Source organism: Phymastichus coffea, unplaced genomic scaffold, assembly GCF_024137745.1.
Source record: "Phymastichus coffea isolate CEN01 unplaced genomic scaffold, Cenicafe_Pcof_1.1 PCOF00055, whole genome shotgun sequence".
Lineage (NCBI taxonomy): Eukaryota > Metazoa > Arthropoda > Insecta > Hymenoptera > Eulophidae > Phymastichus > Phymastichus coffea.
Window position 1 is genome coordinate 1,110,558 of NW_026706866.1, and position 18,116 is coordinate 1,128,673.

The 18,116-nt window shown below is 34.9% G+C and overlaps 3 protein-coding genes across 3 annotated transcripts in view; 2 read left to right on the top strand and 1 right to left on the bottom strand.

Moving 5' to 3' along the window:
- Positions 1-503: 503 nt before the first annotated feature.
- Positions 504-18,116, bottom strand: part of LOC131665980 (SET and MYND domain-containing protein 4-like) — a 36,969-nt gene continuing 19,356 nt past the window's right edge. Inside the window, exons 2-6 of the mRNA XM_058938282.1 lie at positions 1,710-2,634; positions 1,368-1,642; positions 1,058-1,258; positions 844-987; positions 504-764 (exon numbers count right to left, since the gene is read on the bottom strand). Coding sequence (XP_058794265.1) covers positions 504-764; positions 844-987; positions 1,058-1,258; positions 1,368-1,642; positions 1,710-2,625 — 1,797 coding nt within the window. The 5' untranslated portion in view covers positions 2,626-2,634. The remainder of the gene's footprint in view (positions 765-843; positions 988-1,057; positions 1,259-1,367; positions 1,643-1,709; positions 2,635-18,116) is intronic.
- Positions 10,170-13,849, top strand: LOC131666012 (major facilitator superfamily domain-containing protein 1-like). The gene is made up of 6 exons (XM_058938328.1): positions 10,170-10,606; positions 11,173-11,449; positions 11,533-11,955; positions 12,040-12,351; positions 12,436-12,548; positions 12,634-13,849. The coding sequence occupies exons 1-6, from the start codon at positions 10,480-10,482 to the stop codon at positions 12,906-12,908; spliced, it is 1,527 nt and encodes a 508-aa protein (XP_058794311.1). The 5' UTR covers positions 10,170-10,479; the 3' UTR covers positions 12,909-13,849.
- LOC131666009 (ATP-dependent RNA helicase DHX33) lies at positions 14,748-18,046 on the top strand. Its single transcript, XM_058938325.1, has 7 exons — positions 14,748-15,369; positions 15,442-16,059; positions 16,129-16,361; positions 16,427-16,777; positions 16,844-17,042; positions 17,131-17,407; positions 17,563-18,046. Exons 1-7 carry the CDS (start codon positions 15,104-15,106, stop codon positions 17,737-17,739), a joined length of 2,121 nt encoding a protein of 706 aa, XP_058794308.1. The 5' UTR covers positions 14,748-15,103; the 3' UTR covers positions 17,740-18,046.

An 18,116-nucleotide genomic window follows, 5' to 3' on the forward strand; every position in this document is an offset into this window, starting at 1 on the left:
GCGCCCCAAACTGCAAATTAACCGCGGAGTTTTACCTGAGGCATTACTTCTTTTCTTTTTTCTGTACATTATACTACTTTTTGCTTGAGCTATCACTGACATTGGAATTGCAGGTACGTTTATTACTTTTTCTTTTACTTGATGGATTACTTCATTAATATAAATTTTCGATTTTCAAAAGTATTCGAATTTTCGTAACGCGTTTAATATAACATCATTTGAATACATAAATAATGCATTATACAACTACTGTATAATATTAAAAGTAATCACATTATTTACCATAGACTAAAGAATGTAATATTCGTCGGAAAAACATGAAGAAATATTTGTAGCTCAACAAAGTGCTTAATTTTCAAAAGCTGCTTTCTCTATTTTTATTTTTCTATAAAGACAATCAAACATTTTTCAATCGTGATAGTGAGTTTCTATCATTTATCTTGAAACTGTAAGGAAAATAAAACGAAAATACCAATCTTGTATTGTAATAATTTTTTAATTAATTAACTTTCACAAGAATTGAAATTATTCATTGAATATCCATGTAATTTTTCAAATGCTGTTATCAAAGTAAAAATAAATTTGTATGTTACAATAGAAGGTTGAGGTAAATTTTTCATCGAACCAAGTATAGCTTTTGAGAGGTCATTTATGATACTACTTTTGTGGTCTGTAATTCCCTTTTCAACTTGCTTTATCAAATTTTCATTCCTTTTCCATATTTCCAGTTCTTTTTGATTTAGTTTTATAGATTTTAATTGGACCTAAAAACAATTTTTATTGTAATATTATTTTGACAGTTGTTCAATAAATATATGCACATGTGATATATAAAATGCCTACTTCAAACATTGTGTTAACAGGCCAAGTAGGCCAATTTTGTTTACAAGCAATACAATCACATTTGAAGCAAAAATTATCTTGTAAAATGTTCTGCCTGCAAGGATTTGGTGTTTCAAAGAAAGTACAGAAATAGCTATCAAATATCTGAAAAAAAAAATTAAGTTATTATTTTATTAAGTACAAATAAATACATATTGATTGGTAAATTACCAACCTGAGAATTCTTTTTAATTGTCTGTAATGAGTATAAAATAAATTTTGAATCATTAGTAAAACAGCGTCTTACGTTGGGATTACAACTATGATTCGTTAAACTTGCAAGTGGTACAATGCATACTCCTTTAACACAGCACCAATTCTTTCTACATGTTATAAGATCATTACCATATTTGCAATCATCAGTTATATTAACAATCTAAAACAATTGAAATAAATACACATATCAATGAACGATAAAAAGACTGTTTATTTAACGTAAATGAAAAGAAAAATCAGTTTGAATTAAAAAACACTTAAAAACTTACACCATGACTATTAACATTGCTTATTTTAGACAATTTTAAAATTAACGATCCAACAAAAATGAAATGGGGATTTTTTATCAAGTTCTCTAAATCATTCGTTTGGATTTTATCTTGAAAAATAGATGTATACTTAGCAAAACAAGTAAGAGCAACCATAGCAAACATGATATGGATTTTCTCTTCATTGTAAGGAATTTTACTTGACAAACTATACAAACTTCTCAAGCTATTGTTCTCAAACTTTCCATTTTTGGAGAATCCTTTGGTTTGTTTATCTGTAAGAATTAAAAAACACCAGATTAATATCATATAACGATTTAGAAAATTCTGTCTTTACATTACCTAATCTTCGATCAACCAATTGCAATTCATCTTTCAATTTTTCAAAGCTATTATACTCTTTAAGTCCTGTAATTAAAGCTCGAATACTAAGTCCATCGAAACAAACTGCTTCTCCTGATTCTTTATTAATGTATCTTAGAAAATGAAGAATATATGATATACACGAACACTCAATATTGTGATACTGTTCCCAAGCTTGACTTTTGCATTCTTCAGAGCAAAAAATAAACCATGTACAATGTTCACAAGGAATACCATTCCAAGCAACTTTGAGACAATGACAACAGTACATGTATGGGTATTTTATATTCAAATACGTCACATATGGTTTTTGAACAAAAATAATTTCTCCAGGCTTTATATTACGAGCAGCCACCAAATGCCTGCCATATTTTTCATTGTATTTAATTACCACTGATTGAAATGGGTCTTTTAGGGATAGAGCTTTTACTCTATCAACTTTCTCTTGATTCTGAATATTGGAAAGCTGTGGCTTTTCTTTAAGATTCTGATTGGAATTATGTAAATTTAAGCATTTCAGTTGCCTAATGAGTAACTTTTCTTTGAGAGATTTTGATTTAGTTATTTTCAAAGCTCTATCAATATCATTTAAACTCTCTTTATATTTATGCAGATGTAAAAGCAAAGCTGATCTGTTGCCATAAGCAAGAGCTAATTCTTCTGAATTCATGGGAGCTAAAGCTATACTTTGTGTATAAAGTTTAAAAATCTCTTCGTGTGTTTGAGCTGTATGACCATTGCTATTATACAAAACATTTCCTTTCATTCTAACCTTTTGAGAAATTTCTACATCTTTAGAAATTCGTTCGACTTTCGTATTTATAATATATTTGAAGTATTTTGAAGTACGGAGTTCGTTGATAATTAATTCTCTTTCTTTATCCATAATTGTCATTTCAGTGTGCTTTTTATGAAACAGAAGAAGTACTCTATACTGATGAGCAAACAAGTGGAAGAATGCATAAATAATCGAAGAATGCACTATAAGTACACTATAGTAATTTTTACCGATGCATTTAGGGATTTTCTTCATGAGAGGCATTGAACATCGAACGTCAGACGTGCACAAAGGTGTTAAAATGAATTTATTATTTAACATTAATTCGTAAAAGAAAAATAAATGTTTCACATGGTCTTTTAAGACCAAGAATAAATCTTTGATAAGACAAACTATGAATAAATGACGAACAATCATTTTGTTTTTTTACCTCAGTTCAACATCTGATGTATAATGTCCGGTGACTTACGTAGAAAGTCCCTTAGTAACAAAAACCCTAGGGTAATAGCAGAATAATTGTAGTAAAAATGTTAATTATTAATCGAAATAGACAGTTTCTATGAGTGCATAATTAATTAATAATCTTTATTTATCGAATAAATATTATTTCAAAATAATTTATACAAATCTAAATTTATTGCCGTAAAACTAAAAAATTTGTTTGCAAATATAAATTTATATAAAATGCTATAAATTATGCTATGGTAATTCATATTTTTGGTTGACAGATCTTGGACTTGAAAATGTATTCGTTTGAATCGACAGCTTCGTCTCAGGATGACATCTTATTGGAAAAAGTATTTCACGCGGGATGCTACAAAAATTTCGTAGGCACTGGACTACGCAAAACATCCAAATGGGAAATAAAAAAATTTAATATTTCCGAATTAACGTAAGATATCATTTTTGAAATTTATCGGTTTGTTGTATGGAATCAAAATAAATGAAGTGATCGTTTGATTGTAGGGATAGAGTTTTTCGACTTGCCAACTGTTTCTCATATCCCTTGCTATCAACATATTGCCTTGGAATTTTGAGGATATATAAACAATCAGTTAATTTGTTGCTAGGTTTATTATAAATTCATATTCTCTAATTCTAGATTATTACTCTGTTGTTTTTTATAGACAATTTATATTCTTTATAGAAGATCTTCAAAAAGTTAATAATGAATTAAATTCGGTGTTTATCGGCATCCGCAGGTTTGTGAAATAGAAATATATTTTTTTTAATTATTATTCTCATTAAAGTTTTTATTTTTCATAGTAAATCTGAAAAGGTCAAAGGCGGAATAGAAGACTCTATTAATATCGATAAACATATTAATATTGAATCAATGCACTCTATGGAACTTTGTAAAGAAAGTGCCTTCATACATATTTTTCAGCGAGACGTTGAAACCGATCAAAACCTTCTACAAGAAATGGATATTCTGGAAGTGAGAAATCAAGTAAAAGTATCAAAAGATCCCGTATTTTCTGAAATTTGCATATGGTAATACATATCAATATAAGCATTTTTTCACTGTAGGATCCATTTTATAATCTTGGAGACTTTGGCGATGAAATACACCTGAAGTAGGTACTATGTTATTAAAGTTCTTACATTATTTCAAACAGTAAGCTTTTCTAAATTGATTGTTTTAGACAACAGATAGATCTACCGGATGAAATAGCACAACCGGAGCAATCTATTATTGATAATTTTCAAATCACTGATGGAGGTGAAATTTACGCGAGTACGCCGGTAGTTGTAACATCTGCAACGCCCCAAAAAGAAAGTACAGTAACAAATTCACCTAGCACAGCACAGCATGAAAAGAAAGATAACGCAGCGGACGACCGTCCAGTCGCGACAACTCCTAAAAGAAAAACTTTTCAAGTTCTCGATGAAACTCCAACGAAACGTCAAAAAGTATAATCAATAGCTTTTTATTTAAAGAATGTTTATCAATATGATGTAAATTTATTTAATTCAAGAATTTGTACGTTTATAAGAAATTGTCATCGCACGCAAATGGTTATTCAGAAGAGAAAAGAACTATAGTTCGAAAATTATTTGAATCAGATGGACAAGGTTCTTCTACATCTGCTCATGAAAAGATACTTGATGTCGCAGAAAAAACTATATTGGACCAATTTCATGGTGTGTACATGATAAAATTACAGATTATCTTTTCAATATTTTCAAAAACAGAATTGATAATTTACTTTTAATAATTTTAACAGAACATATGCCAGTAAGAAGCTTCAACGAGGAAGCTCATCGAAGTTCTTCTCATCAAATTCAGAGTGTTCAAGAATGGGAACAAAATCGTGAATCTATGACAACTGTTCTTATTGTGCCCGAGGGTGCTCAACTCCCTCCGTAAATCCAATTACAAACAAATTAATAACCATTTTTTTAGGTTGTTTTTTATAATTTTGTAATTGCGCAATTTATAATTTATGTTTAACAGGTGTCAATCATTTGAAAATATTGACGATGATCTGCAATTAGAAGAATTGACAGATGAATCAGTTGCTGCATTTACTCCAAAACGTTATAAACGCTTAAAACAGTGGCAGGATAAAATAAAGCAAATTGAGAAACTACCTGTAATAAACCAAAGAGAAAAATTTATCAATGTTTATACTAGGGTAACTTTTATTTACTTTTTCAACGATTTTTGGGGAAAATATACAATAATTTTTATTTATTTATTTAACAATGGGTTTTTGATGAATTTGTATGACTTTTTATTTTTAGCGAATGGAGTCAACGCGCGTTAATCTTAAAAAACAACGAGTAGTAGATTTATTTTCATTGCCGGCTACAAGAATGAATCCAAGAGGTCCATGCTATTTTGGAAAGAATCTCCTAAATTTATATTTTGAAAGAGCACGACCAATATTGCTCGCTCATGGTAAGTAAATTTTAGATTAAAAAATATATATTATAATCAACAAATTTATCATATTGATAACGTTCATCATAATGTTTATTGTTCATTCAATGATAAATTAATATTGTATTTCAGAAGATACATCGACAAGGTCTTCAGTACCAAGAGATATAAATGTTAACAAAAGGCCGAGGTTATCCACTTTTAAGCATTATTCTAGACAAACTCAGTCTGGAGATCGGAACGTTACATTAGAAGGGGACAATGTCTATAATGAATATCGCGACAGAACATTGATGCCACCACCTCCATCACCCAGCGAATCTAGTAGATTACCCGAAATACATACTGATCTCCCAATATTGCCTGCATTGGGTCAACAGCAATCACCACAACAACAATTACCGGGCACTCCTAGTAGGTACGATAGATTAATTACTTTTTCTTTGATATTAATTAAAGAGTACATAAAATTTAATAGAATTAATTAACAGAAGGTCGATTAGACCAGATGCTCCAGGTGTATCACCAAGGCAATCCCAATCCATATCCAATAACTTTGAACCACCTATGGCTAACACACCGGATAACGATTTACTTAATCCTCCCGCTTTACCACTGCCTGCAATTACTCCGGAAGAAAATGACCGCCCGGACCCCCAACCATATCATATAATTAAAAAATCGCCGTAAGTATTTTTTCATTGTATACTATTTAAAATAATTTATTAATAAATGGAAATTTTTATTATTTCATAGATCGTCTATTTCTATCACCTCTGCAGATGAGAGATCATTGCTCATGGATATAGATGAATTTTACCAATTTTTAAAAAATATGTGGGTCGTCAGACTTGACAAAGTTTATTTAGACAATATTATCCCACTACGACCTTCTCTTGTAGCATTTTTCAGATATTTTGTGTTTTTACAAAGTAAGCACTATTTTACATACATAGTACATTACGAAACTAGGACGAAAAAGTATAAATTTTTGTCTCGTGTAAGATTTACACTGGAGCAAAAGAAAAGTGGAAAGGAATACGAGATGAAAATCTCGTCTTTTCTAAACACATTATATAGATACGGTATTTTTCAAAACAACGTGTGGAAAGCGCGAATTTGAGATGGTCTTGGTCGAGCATATAGCAAAATCTTACTTTACGCACATGTTGAAATAGTACATTATGCAACGAGTGTGCAAAGTAAATGATTCCCGTACGCGTAAGTTTGCCACCCAAGCGAAATGAGGGCGGCAATGCGCGTACGCTATCACCTTATTTGAGCACAAGTTACGTATACTATTTTTCCTACTAAGCTGCGCAAAGTTCGATTTTGCGAACGTATGTGCGTGCGCAAAATCGAACTTTGCGCACGATAGTAGGAAATAGTACATTACGATACAAGTAAAAACGAATCTTTTTCGATATTCCGTGCGCAAAATGCGTCTTTCCTGCACGCTCGACAGAAAACGTGCGTTGAAAATCGTACTTTCCACACGTTGTATAAAAAAATATGGTACGGCACACGTTCGCAAAAGAGTTTCTCGTCTCGTGTATCTTTTGTATCTCGCTTCGCTCGGGCGTAAACGCCACACGAGACAAGAATCTACTTTCCTGCACTTGTATCGTAATGTACTATTGACACTCCGTGTGCAAAATGCGACTTTCTCACACGGTCGGCCAAAAAAATGAACTCAAAATCGAACTTTGCATGTATCTTATTCAAAAATACCGTACGGTGCAAGTGCTGAAAAATAGATTCTTATTCAGTCGAGAGGGAAGGGCATAAACATCTGTCGAAACAAGAATATATTTTGAATTTTTCAAATATTTAGCAAACTTCTTTTTTTCTAGGATTGCAAAAGGCTGGACAATTAATAATGTTACAAGAAGTCATTTATGGACGTGTGCACATAATTAAAGAAAAAGAGTAAGAAAATCAGATTATAAGAATATTATTTTTGTATTTTATGCCAAAATTTCTTCTTCTTTTTTTAATATTATTTTATTTAGGTAATTTTTATTTATTAGATTTTCTATTTATTTTCTTATTCGTATAATATTATAATTAATTGTACATATTATAATTCGTGAAGCTTCAAATCAAAACATGAAAATCAAATTAACTGTTGCAATTTTGCAATCGGTATTATTATAGATTATTATAAATGTAACAATTTTTAAAACATTATTTATTTGTATGTTTTTTATATTATTAACAAATTCATATTTTAATCATCTGTTTACTGATGATAAAATACTATAGATATTTAAATGAATTAAATTGAAAGAAAATTTTACATTTTATATGTCTCACAACTTTGCATTGTGAAATTGCATTTATAATTATTAAACATCAAAATTAAACTATTTTTATAAAAATATTTTATTATTTATTTACTATTTTTGAATATATCTTCATAGATATAAAAATAACCAATCGATTTTTATTGGTAGCGTGGATTTTATCTGTACACCGCTATGTGGATAATTTAAAAATTTGTTTTTTATTTATTTACAATTTACTAAATTTGATTTTGATTTTTAAACGAATTATATTAGAAAAATTTTTGTTCCATAATATTACAGACTTTGCGTAGAGATTCAAATATTATTTTATAATATTACGTTTCTTTTACGTATTTTTTATTTTTATAATTGAAAATTTGCAAGATCGATGTCAAATGAAATGATTATAAAAAAATGAATATTTTATTTAGATGAAAATAAATAAAAGTATAATAAAAGATTAAAAAACATTGATTCAAACTCATTTGTATACTGCTTGACCTAAACTATTCAACGTGTAAATCAATTTACATGATCATGATTGATGTCAGTCCTATAAATTTGAAATATATAATCATTACATCAATGTGTGAGCCTTAAATGTCAGATTAATTGTTCAAATATATTTATGTAGTTTCAATAAACAAAATAAAATTTAGTATTCATATGCATACATATCCAGAGATTTTTAATGTTAAAAAAAATTTCATTGCTTATTAGAAATTAAAGTCTAAAACAGCAGATTCATTTAGTTAATATTGTGAAAATATTTTATAAAATAGATAAACCAATATAGTCATCATACCATACCATACATCGTATCACAACATATTGAGATATTTAGAATAAAGATCTTGTTAAATTAATAAATTGCAAATAAGTAAATCCGTATAAATAGCGAATAATACTGCGTTTTTAAACTTTCCTGCATCCATAATTGAAATTGATCTTATATTTATAGAGACTTTCTACATAGAAACTATCGGACATCGAATATCGCGGACGTCAGACGTGCACGGAGATGTAAAAATGAATTAATTGTTTGAAATTAATTAGTAAAATAAAAATAAATGTTACTCGTGATCTTTTAAGATCGTGCACAAATCTTTGGTAAGATAATGACAAACAATCAATTTGTTTTTTTACCTCAATATTCGTTCAACATCCGATGTCTTATGGCTCTTATGTAGAAAATTTCTTAGATAAAACTCCATGATAATTGAGCAAGTGTAATTATTTTTTAAACACGCTTTGTGGAAAGTACGACTTTCTCGCACGCTCATCGGAAAATGTGTGCTAAAATTTTCAAATTTGCGCTTTCCACGCGTTGTTTTGAAAAATACTGTACCTATACACACACATACCACATCACACTCTCACACAAAACATATTCGGGAAAGATATTCGGTCTCGTCTCGTGTCTTTCCATCCTCGCTTTGCTTTGCTCGTATCAAGCGTAAACCTTACACGAGATAAGAATCTACTTTCCCGCACTAGTTAGATAAGTTACTATTAATATTCGCCTCATTCTCATATATTCATCCTTAATGAAAAACTAAAGTTTTAACAAAATCGTGTAAGAAAAGCATTTACCATATTATGCATTGTTTTTAATGGTAGCCTGTCTAATGATTATAAATGATTGATATACGTACTCATTGTAATTGTAATTATAACGAATTCGGACGTATAAGATATCGGATATTGGATGTGTATCAAGACTATCAAGATTAAAAATTAATTACTTGTTTAATGTCTGTGTGTCATGAAAAATGATAAAAAATATAGATCTACTGTATAAACGTTATTATCACATGGACATATTTTACGTATAAATAATTGCGAAATCTTAAACGTAGAGAGGATATGGCACAGAAAAAAATCAGGTTATTATATAATATATTAGTAATAATCGAAGCTATTTGTAAACGAGTGGGCGTAACTTATTCTAACAATAATAGATGATTTATTGTAAAAGAAATTACAAGTTTCTTCCATTAATATTAATGCATTAATACATTAAATAAAAAAAAACACTCAGCCCTATATACTGCCTGATGTATGTATTACATACATACATACATACATACATACACATATACATTCATAGATACATACATACATACATACATACACACATACATACATATATACATAGATTTGTTTAGACAATTTATGTGACTCGTGAAATTCAAAATCCAAATTATTTTCGACGAGTAAACATCGATGGCATCAAATGGGTTTTAGTTTTTTCTCACAAGTTGCAGTCTTTCATCTAATTTATCGTTTAGTGTCATCGATACTCAATCGTCAAAAATAATTCGAATTTTTGAACTTCGTCATTCGTGGGTCGCTTGATATTGGAATTTGGAATACGAAGCTGTTTATTTCTATTTTGTGCCACAAGAGGTCGATCCCATAATGCTTGGATTTAGATCCATAGCATGAAGACTATATTGTTTCTATGATCCATGGACATGCTGGCCTAAGCCCTGATAATTGTTGACGACTTGCTTTGCTCTGCTTTGTCGTAGTTCGTAGTTGAGTTCACTATTGAGCTGTACCTGTAATGTACTCTGTAAGACACTGCGAATAATGTGAATATTTTGTACAACGCACGAATGTTATAACACTCATACTCGACACATGATGATGCCTCTTTTTGGCCATTGAAGGTCGTTATAATAGTTTACGTAAAAGTGAGCCAGCGGAACAATCGACATAAACATAAAAAGAAAGCTGTTACTGTTAGTTGACTTTATACAAGTTTCCGTGCAACGGCATTTAAAAATCACTATGTCTCAACAAGGCAGTCAAGTAACTCTTAGATCAGAAGATGATCCTGGACTGCAAGGATGCTTCAGCCCCAAAAAAGCCACATTCAGATTTATTGGTCTGACGTTTATGTGTTTCTTAGGATTTGGTGAGTAAATTGGAAATATCATTGATATTGTTAATCTACTCTACTCCCCTTTTAATAAACTATCTAGGCTACATCAGTATCAAAGCAGCTCTCAGTATGCACTGTTTTTCATTTCACAAATAGCAATTGCTTTACCATTTCATTATTATAATTCCAAAAAAAAATTTATTAATAAATAAAATGCTAATTTGTACAAATTAACTTTTACTCAATCATTTTTCATATTTGCTTCACAACAAAGGAGTTCTACTTAAGATAAGTGAAGTCAGCACTATAAATTAAGCATAATGACTAATACTGTAGAACATTTTATCTTGAATAAAGATTGTTTAGTGTTAAATGCCAAAGGGATATTGCTGTTTTGAAGTAGATAACAATAGTTTTTTCTTCTCTTTCAAACAGTGCAATTTGTCTTCAAAATATTTATGATGGGAACAAAAATATTGTTAATGAGAACAAAAATAAATAAAATTATTTATAAAAATAATAATGACACATTTTGGATTAGCATACTGTTAAATTTCTTTGACACACTCTAAATATGGTCTAAAATATCTTAATTTCAGGCTCATACTTCTGTTATGATAACCCAGCAGCATTACAAGACAAATTTAAAACAGATTTGGATATGCCTGCGAGCAAATTTGTTTTATTATACTCAATTTATTCATGGCCAAACGTGATCTTATGTTTTATTGGAGGTTTTCTTTTGGATAGTGTATTTGGTACAAGATGGGGAACTATTATATACATGACTTTAACTATGTGTGGTCAGTTACTCTTTGCCACAGGAGTCTACCTCAATATTTTTTGGCTCATGATGCTAGGCAGATTTGTTTTTGGGTAGAATTTTTTGATTGTATATATTATGTGCGTAAACAAAATTGTTTATATTTTTAATTTTATTGTTTTTAAATTTTTTATAGAATTGGAGCGGAATCATTAGCTGTAGCTCAAAACAGTTATGCGGTGCTATGGTTTAAAGGCAAAGAGTTAAATATGGTATTTGGATTACAATTGAGCTTTGCTAGAGTGGGCTCAACAGTTAATTTCTTAATAGTGGGAAGTATTTATAAATATGTCTCAGAAACTCTGGGATATGATGGTGCCCAGTGCATTGGAATCGTTTTATTCTTCTCTGCTATGACTTGTATGGGTTCAATGATTTGTGCTCTTTTGCTTGGTTATATGGATAGTCATGCAGAGAAAGTTTTGAAAAGAAATGAAGGCCCACAACCTGAATTGGTAAAACTTACAGATGTAAAGGACTTTAAAAATATCTTCTGGCTGGTTGCTGGGATTTGCGTAGCTTATTATATAGCTATATTTCCATTTATTTCACTGGGAAAGTTGGTTGAAAAATGAATTGATGTGCCTTATAAAATTAATCTATTTTAAAGTGTTATTTTACTTAAAAAATTTTCTTATTTCAGATTGTACTTTATAAGAAAGTATGAATTTGAGCCAGATGCAGCAAATACAGTGAATTCACTGGTTTATAGTATTTCTGCTATTGCATCTCCTCTCTTTGGTATTTTAGTTGATAAGATTGGAAGAAATGTACTCTGGGTTGCAACAAGCATCATTGGTTCTTTATTTGCCCATGGACTTCTTGCTTTTACATATGTCACTCCTTATGTCTGTATGGTTTTGTTGGGAATTTCATATTCAATGCTTGCGAGCAGCCTCTGGCCACTGATTGCACTTGTAATCCCTGAGCACCAACTAGGAACTGCTTATGGAATGTGAGTACAATGCTATTTAATAAACAATACAATGTTATTTTCTCACTACTAATATTCGTTTTTTACTTTGTTAATCTCTTTTAGTGCTCAATCACTTCAAAATTTGGGTTTGGCAGTGATGTCTATACTTTGTGGAATTATAGTTGACAATCATGGTTACTTTATGCTTGAATTATTCTTCCTTGCTTGGTTATGGAGTGAGTAAAATGAGCCTTTCCAATCAGTTGAATAATCGAAATAATTAAAAGATCGTTTAACGACCTTTATCTTATCATCTTATAGTATCTCTGGTGACTGCTGTAGCGATCTGGATATCGGATTCAAACTCAACTGGTGGCTATTTGAACATGTCTCCAAAGCAGAGAGAACATTACCAGATGCTTCCTGGTGCACGAGAAGTGTCGGAAAGAGAGAAATTATTGACAGAAGGAGCTGGCTCAGTCTCAGATCTATCAGGAGATGATTTAATTCAACCTCAGTCGGACGCACAAATGAGAAGTGAGCATATAGCACGAGTTGGTGCGGAGATATCGGATGATGATGATTTTGACGCGTGACAGATGTACCAATTTAGGATGTGAATTTTTAATTGGAAATCTGACGTATTTCAGACTCCGTTATACGCTAAGGGCACAACTTATCTCGCTCCGCGATGATAGGTTTTATTTTTTTAAAGTACTAATAGATAATTTTTAATGAACATCTTTGAATTAGAGCTGAAGGATGTCTGAGCCGCATTTTATTATGTAATTTTAAGTCTGTGTTTGCAGTGTACCTGAATATCGATTGTTCTGTTGATGAATCTACATGCATTTGGCATGACAAAATAATAGCTTCTTATCTGTCTTTTTGCAAGCTCATGCTTTTACAATACAATATAAGACCATTGAACGTCAACTAAGTGTTGCTCAATTACCGAAAAAATTTTTACCATGAAAATGTAATCGTCAATAAAAGAATCTTAAGAAATGTTGGATAATTTTTCAAGGATGATGTTGAACATCTAGAAAAAAAATTTGTTCATTCTGTCTTCCTACCGCACAGCATATGTGTATCTGTGATGTATCATTAGTTTGAATTGAAAAGATAAGTTATAATGACGTTGGTGCTTCTGGCCAAAGCATATATAGACAATTTTAGCGAATAAAGATTTATCAAAGATCTGGATCTAGAAAAGGATAAAAGGATTCCTATCCTTTTGTTTTTTGTATTCAGTTATTGTACACGATATTTTATATATGAACTACAATTTACAGTAGCAAAGTTGTTTTTAGCCATTGTTTTCAATTAAAACTATGGATATTTTAGTTATGTTAAAGATGTATGCCAAGAACATTGAAACAATACTCAAAAAATACGTTTTATCAACTGGGAAACCAATTAAAGTTTTGATAATTCATTCAATAATATGAAGCATAATAAGATATTATAAGTTATTATCTAATGTCTAATATAGATCATGAATCTTGTTGATGAGAATTTAATTAAAACATATCAAATAAATAAATTGTAATGTTTTTTGTAGTTGAATGCTTTGTATTCCCAAATTTTTCCCATGGCAGTATAATACATATAAATACTCCACATGAATTTATTTTATGAAAACGCATGCGTAATTTGTAACTTATAATTTTTTAAGAACAATTCTTAATTTAAAACAATATATAAAACTAACTGAAAGTAGACGAATACACAATGTAAATAAAGTGTAAGGCCGCAATTGAAGGATATATATTTGGCGTAAAAACTTGATATGGTACGTATACAATATACATGCTGCGTCGACTAGCAACATGTCTCATTGCTTATTGCAGACTATTTTTTAGAGTCCCGGAAAATTTTATTATTTATTTATATGTGAAAAAGTCCAAGGAACCCACTAAATTACAAATTTTTAAAATCCAAACACAGAACCTATCAAAGAAATCTTTTTTCTTTTATTATAAATGTTAAGAAAATTTAATAAAATAATGAATATTTTTTCAAATGTTTTATCTGACAATATGTTTTTTCGCGTATTGTGAAAAAAAGTTCATTCCAATATCTTAATTATCACCAAAGTTATCGAAATAAAAGTAATTCCATTTTTTATTGATAATAACAATTCTGAAATAATGATTTTTTTTTCTTGAAAATGAACAGTTTTGCAATAATGGTTATTTTGACCTGAATATTAGTACAAATATTTAATATTTCACATAGAACAAGCCTATTAAGTTTGAACAAAATTGCTTAAATGTTAACCGATTACCGAAATACGTCAAAGAATGTAGATACGGAAAATGGAATCAGATAGGGAACGTGTAAAAGTGAAATTGTCGAGGGCATGCGCCGGGATGAAGATTTCATGCCCCTCTCCTATGTAGGTAAGTCGACTCACGACTGTTGCACGAGCACAGTGGCAGAGGCGTGGGAAACTAGAATCTGAGATGTGAGGCAGTGAGACGCGATGTCGACACTCGACAGAGAGCGCGTGCGCGGTAGTAGCATGGAAGGGTAACAGCTGATCAGACACGAGCGAACAACATAGTGAGACGACAGGACAGACTTGTGCGCGACACGTGCACGCCGAGTGATCGAGATCCGCGCGACGGAGCGCGAATCGAGAATCAAGAGCTGTGTACGTTTCACTGCTGATCGCTGACTGGGAGCAGCACTTGGATGCAACTCAGCGATCGAATCGTCCGGTACAACAGCGTGGAGGTGTCCGCCAGAGCTGCAGGCATAGTCCAGCCAAGCACACGTCGCTAAAATGGGCGTACACGACAACCTGGACTCGAAGTACAGCGCGCTCAGCCGAGCGAATCCGAGCTTCCCCAAGTTCGGCGGGGGCAAGAGGCCGAGCAAGGACGCGCCGAGCGAAGCGCCCAGTAGCAACAAGATCGCCAAGCGCGGCCAACAAAAGCCAATCGCACAGCGAGCGAGCATCGACAATGGCGTCGCGCAGGCCGCCGACGGGACGAGCAACAGCCTGCAGCAGCAAAGAAAGTCGCTGCCCGTTTACCGACTTCGGAAGAGGTAAGTTCCCTGTGGCGAGGCGCGAACAGCGACCTCTTCCTCGGCGCGAGATTCAAGCCCGGGGCCTTGCAGGCTGCTGGAGGAGATCCGCAAGAACAGCACGCTGATCATCGTCGGCGAGACCGGCAGCGGCAAGACCACGCAGATCCCGCAGCTGCTGCTGTCGTCGGGATTGGCGGGTACGACCGGGCGCATCGGCATCACGGAGCCCCGCCGGGTGGCGGCCGTCAGCGTGGCGCGCCGCGTAGCCGAGGAGCAGCGCTGCGCGCCGGGCCGACTGGTGGGCTACTGCGTGCGCTTCGAGGACGTTACGAGCGCGCAAACCCGCATCAAGTACCTGACCGACGGTATGATGGTGCGCGAGGCCATGACCGACGAGGCGCTCTCCGACTACTCGGTGGTCATCCTGGACGAGGCGCACGAGCGCTCGGTGCAGACGGACGTGCTGTTCGGCGTGGCCCGCCGCGCGCAGAAGCTGCGCAACCACAAGGGCCTACCGCCGCTCAAGCTGCTCGTTATGTCCGCGACCATGGAGGTGGACCGCTTCAGCAGGTACTTCCAGGCGCCGGCCATCTACCTGGAGGGCCGCCAGCACCCGGTGCAAGTCTTCCACGCGAAGAAGCCGCAGGACGACTACGCCTTCTCTGCGCTGGTCACCGCCTTCCGCATACACCGCGAGGCCCCGCCCAAGTAGGTAGCGCGGCCCGATCACTGCTCGTCCCGGGTCCCGGGTCGCTCACTCACCGCTCACCCTTTCAGCCACGACATCCTCGTGTTCCTGACCGGCCAGGAAGAGATCGAGGCGGCAGCCGCGGCAGCCAGGCAGACGGCCAAGCTGATCGACGGCAAGGGCTACCCGCCGCTCAGGGTGTTCCCTCTGTACTCGGCACTGCCCACCCACCAGCAGCTCGAGGCCTTCAAGCCCTCGGCACCGGGCGCGCGCAAGCTCGTGCTGGCGACCAACGTCGCGGAAACGTCGGTCACCATCGGAGGTTCGTGGCCGCGTCAGCGGTGACTCAAGCCGCGATTTGCTCACCGTGCGCGCCTGGCGTTGCAGGGATCCGCTACGTGATCGACACCGGCGTCGTGAAGCAGAGAACTCATCATCCGACTACCGGCATGGACATCTTGAGGGTGGACAAGGCGTCGAAGGCGCAGGCATGGCAGAGAATGGGACGAGCGGGCCGAGAGGCGCCGGGCAAGTGTTACCGGACCCTCACCCGCGAGCAATTCGACCAGCTGAACGAGATGCCGGTTCCCGAGATCCAGAGGTGCTCCCTCGCCGGAGTCGCGTTGCAGCTGCTGGCCATAGGCATCGACATTACGACCTTCGACTTTATGGACAAGCCGCCGGCGGATTCCATCGACACCGCGGTGACGTGCTTGGAAAAGCTGGGCGCTGTCAAAGGTGAGTAGTAGCTCTTGCGCTGGCTTGAAATGGATCGGCGATTCACGTGCGACCGACTGAGTGCAGGCACGCCACCGCATCTGACTACGCTGGGCAGGACGATGTCCTTATTCCCGCTCGACCCACGCTTCACCAAAGTAATCCTGGCCTCGGTGGAATACAACTGCCTCGAGGAAGCCCTGACCGTGGTCGCTCTCTTATCGGGAGAAAATATATTTCTCGACCCGCCGGCTAAGCGTCAACAAGTTCTGACAGCCAGATCAAGGTTCCGTACAATTGACGATGACACAACTAAGCGCTCATTTCCGTTCGTTAAATATTCGTACTAACTTGCCTGTCGACTTACGGTTCAGATTTGCATCCGAAGAGGGGGACCATGTGACTCTGTTAAACGTCTACAAAGGCTTCGTCAATGTTACTCAAAAGAAGGTCTGGTGTCACGAGAATTTCTTACACCATCGGAATCTAGAGTACGCAGTAAACGTTAGAAAGCAATTAGCTTCGCTCACCGAGAGAGCCAAATTGGAGCGAAATAGTTGTGGCAACGACACCGAGAGTCTCAGGAAAGCTCTGTTCGAAGGTTTGAGTGAAAACTTGGCCGAGTTACAGAGGGATCAAAACTATGTTGCGGTAATTGCGCTTTTCACACTTCCACTTGCTTTTTTTAGTTTTCTTTCTCACTTCATTTACATGAGTCAAGTCGCTATAGTACTGACATACCGATGGAAACTGATGAGAATTCGATTACTCTTTCAAATGCTCATCGTGCTTACAACACTGTTTAGGTCACTTCGAGACAGCCCGTGGCTATCCATCCATCGTCAGTCCTCCATGGTACGAAGCCTCAACTCGTGTTATTTACTGAAGTAGTACTCACAGGTAGGTGTTACATTCGAGGGCTTTCCGTCATCGACACCACCTGGCTGAAGGAAAAATCTACTTCGTCCGGAAAAAACGACTGAAAGTTTAGTGCGAGTGAAATTTCATGTGCCAGTCCAATCACAGCTCGACTCGTTTTTTTATTGTCAAGCATTGAAAGTTGACGATATAAAGAGTAAAAGAAAGGGAAATAGCATCAAATAGATAAGATCGATGAGAGCGTGCAGAGATTATTGGGAAAAAGAAAGTGAATTGAAAACTACAATTCCTTGCAGACCATCAAACAAAGTACAAAATAATTAGTTAGCGTCATTTGTGACGAATTTTTGAAATTTTGTTAATGATGTACAACATTTTGATATATATGGTCGTTTTAATAAAATGTTATAAAACGCACAAATCAGTCAGATTTTTTTCAATTGGATTTGCATGAAACTAATTGCGAATACGACGATGAATC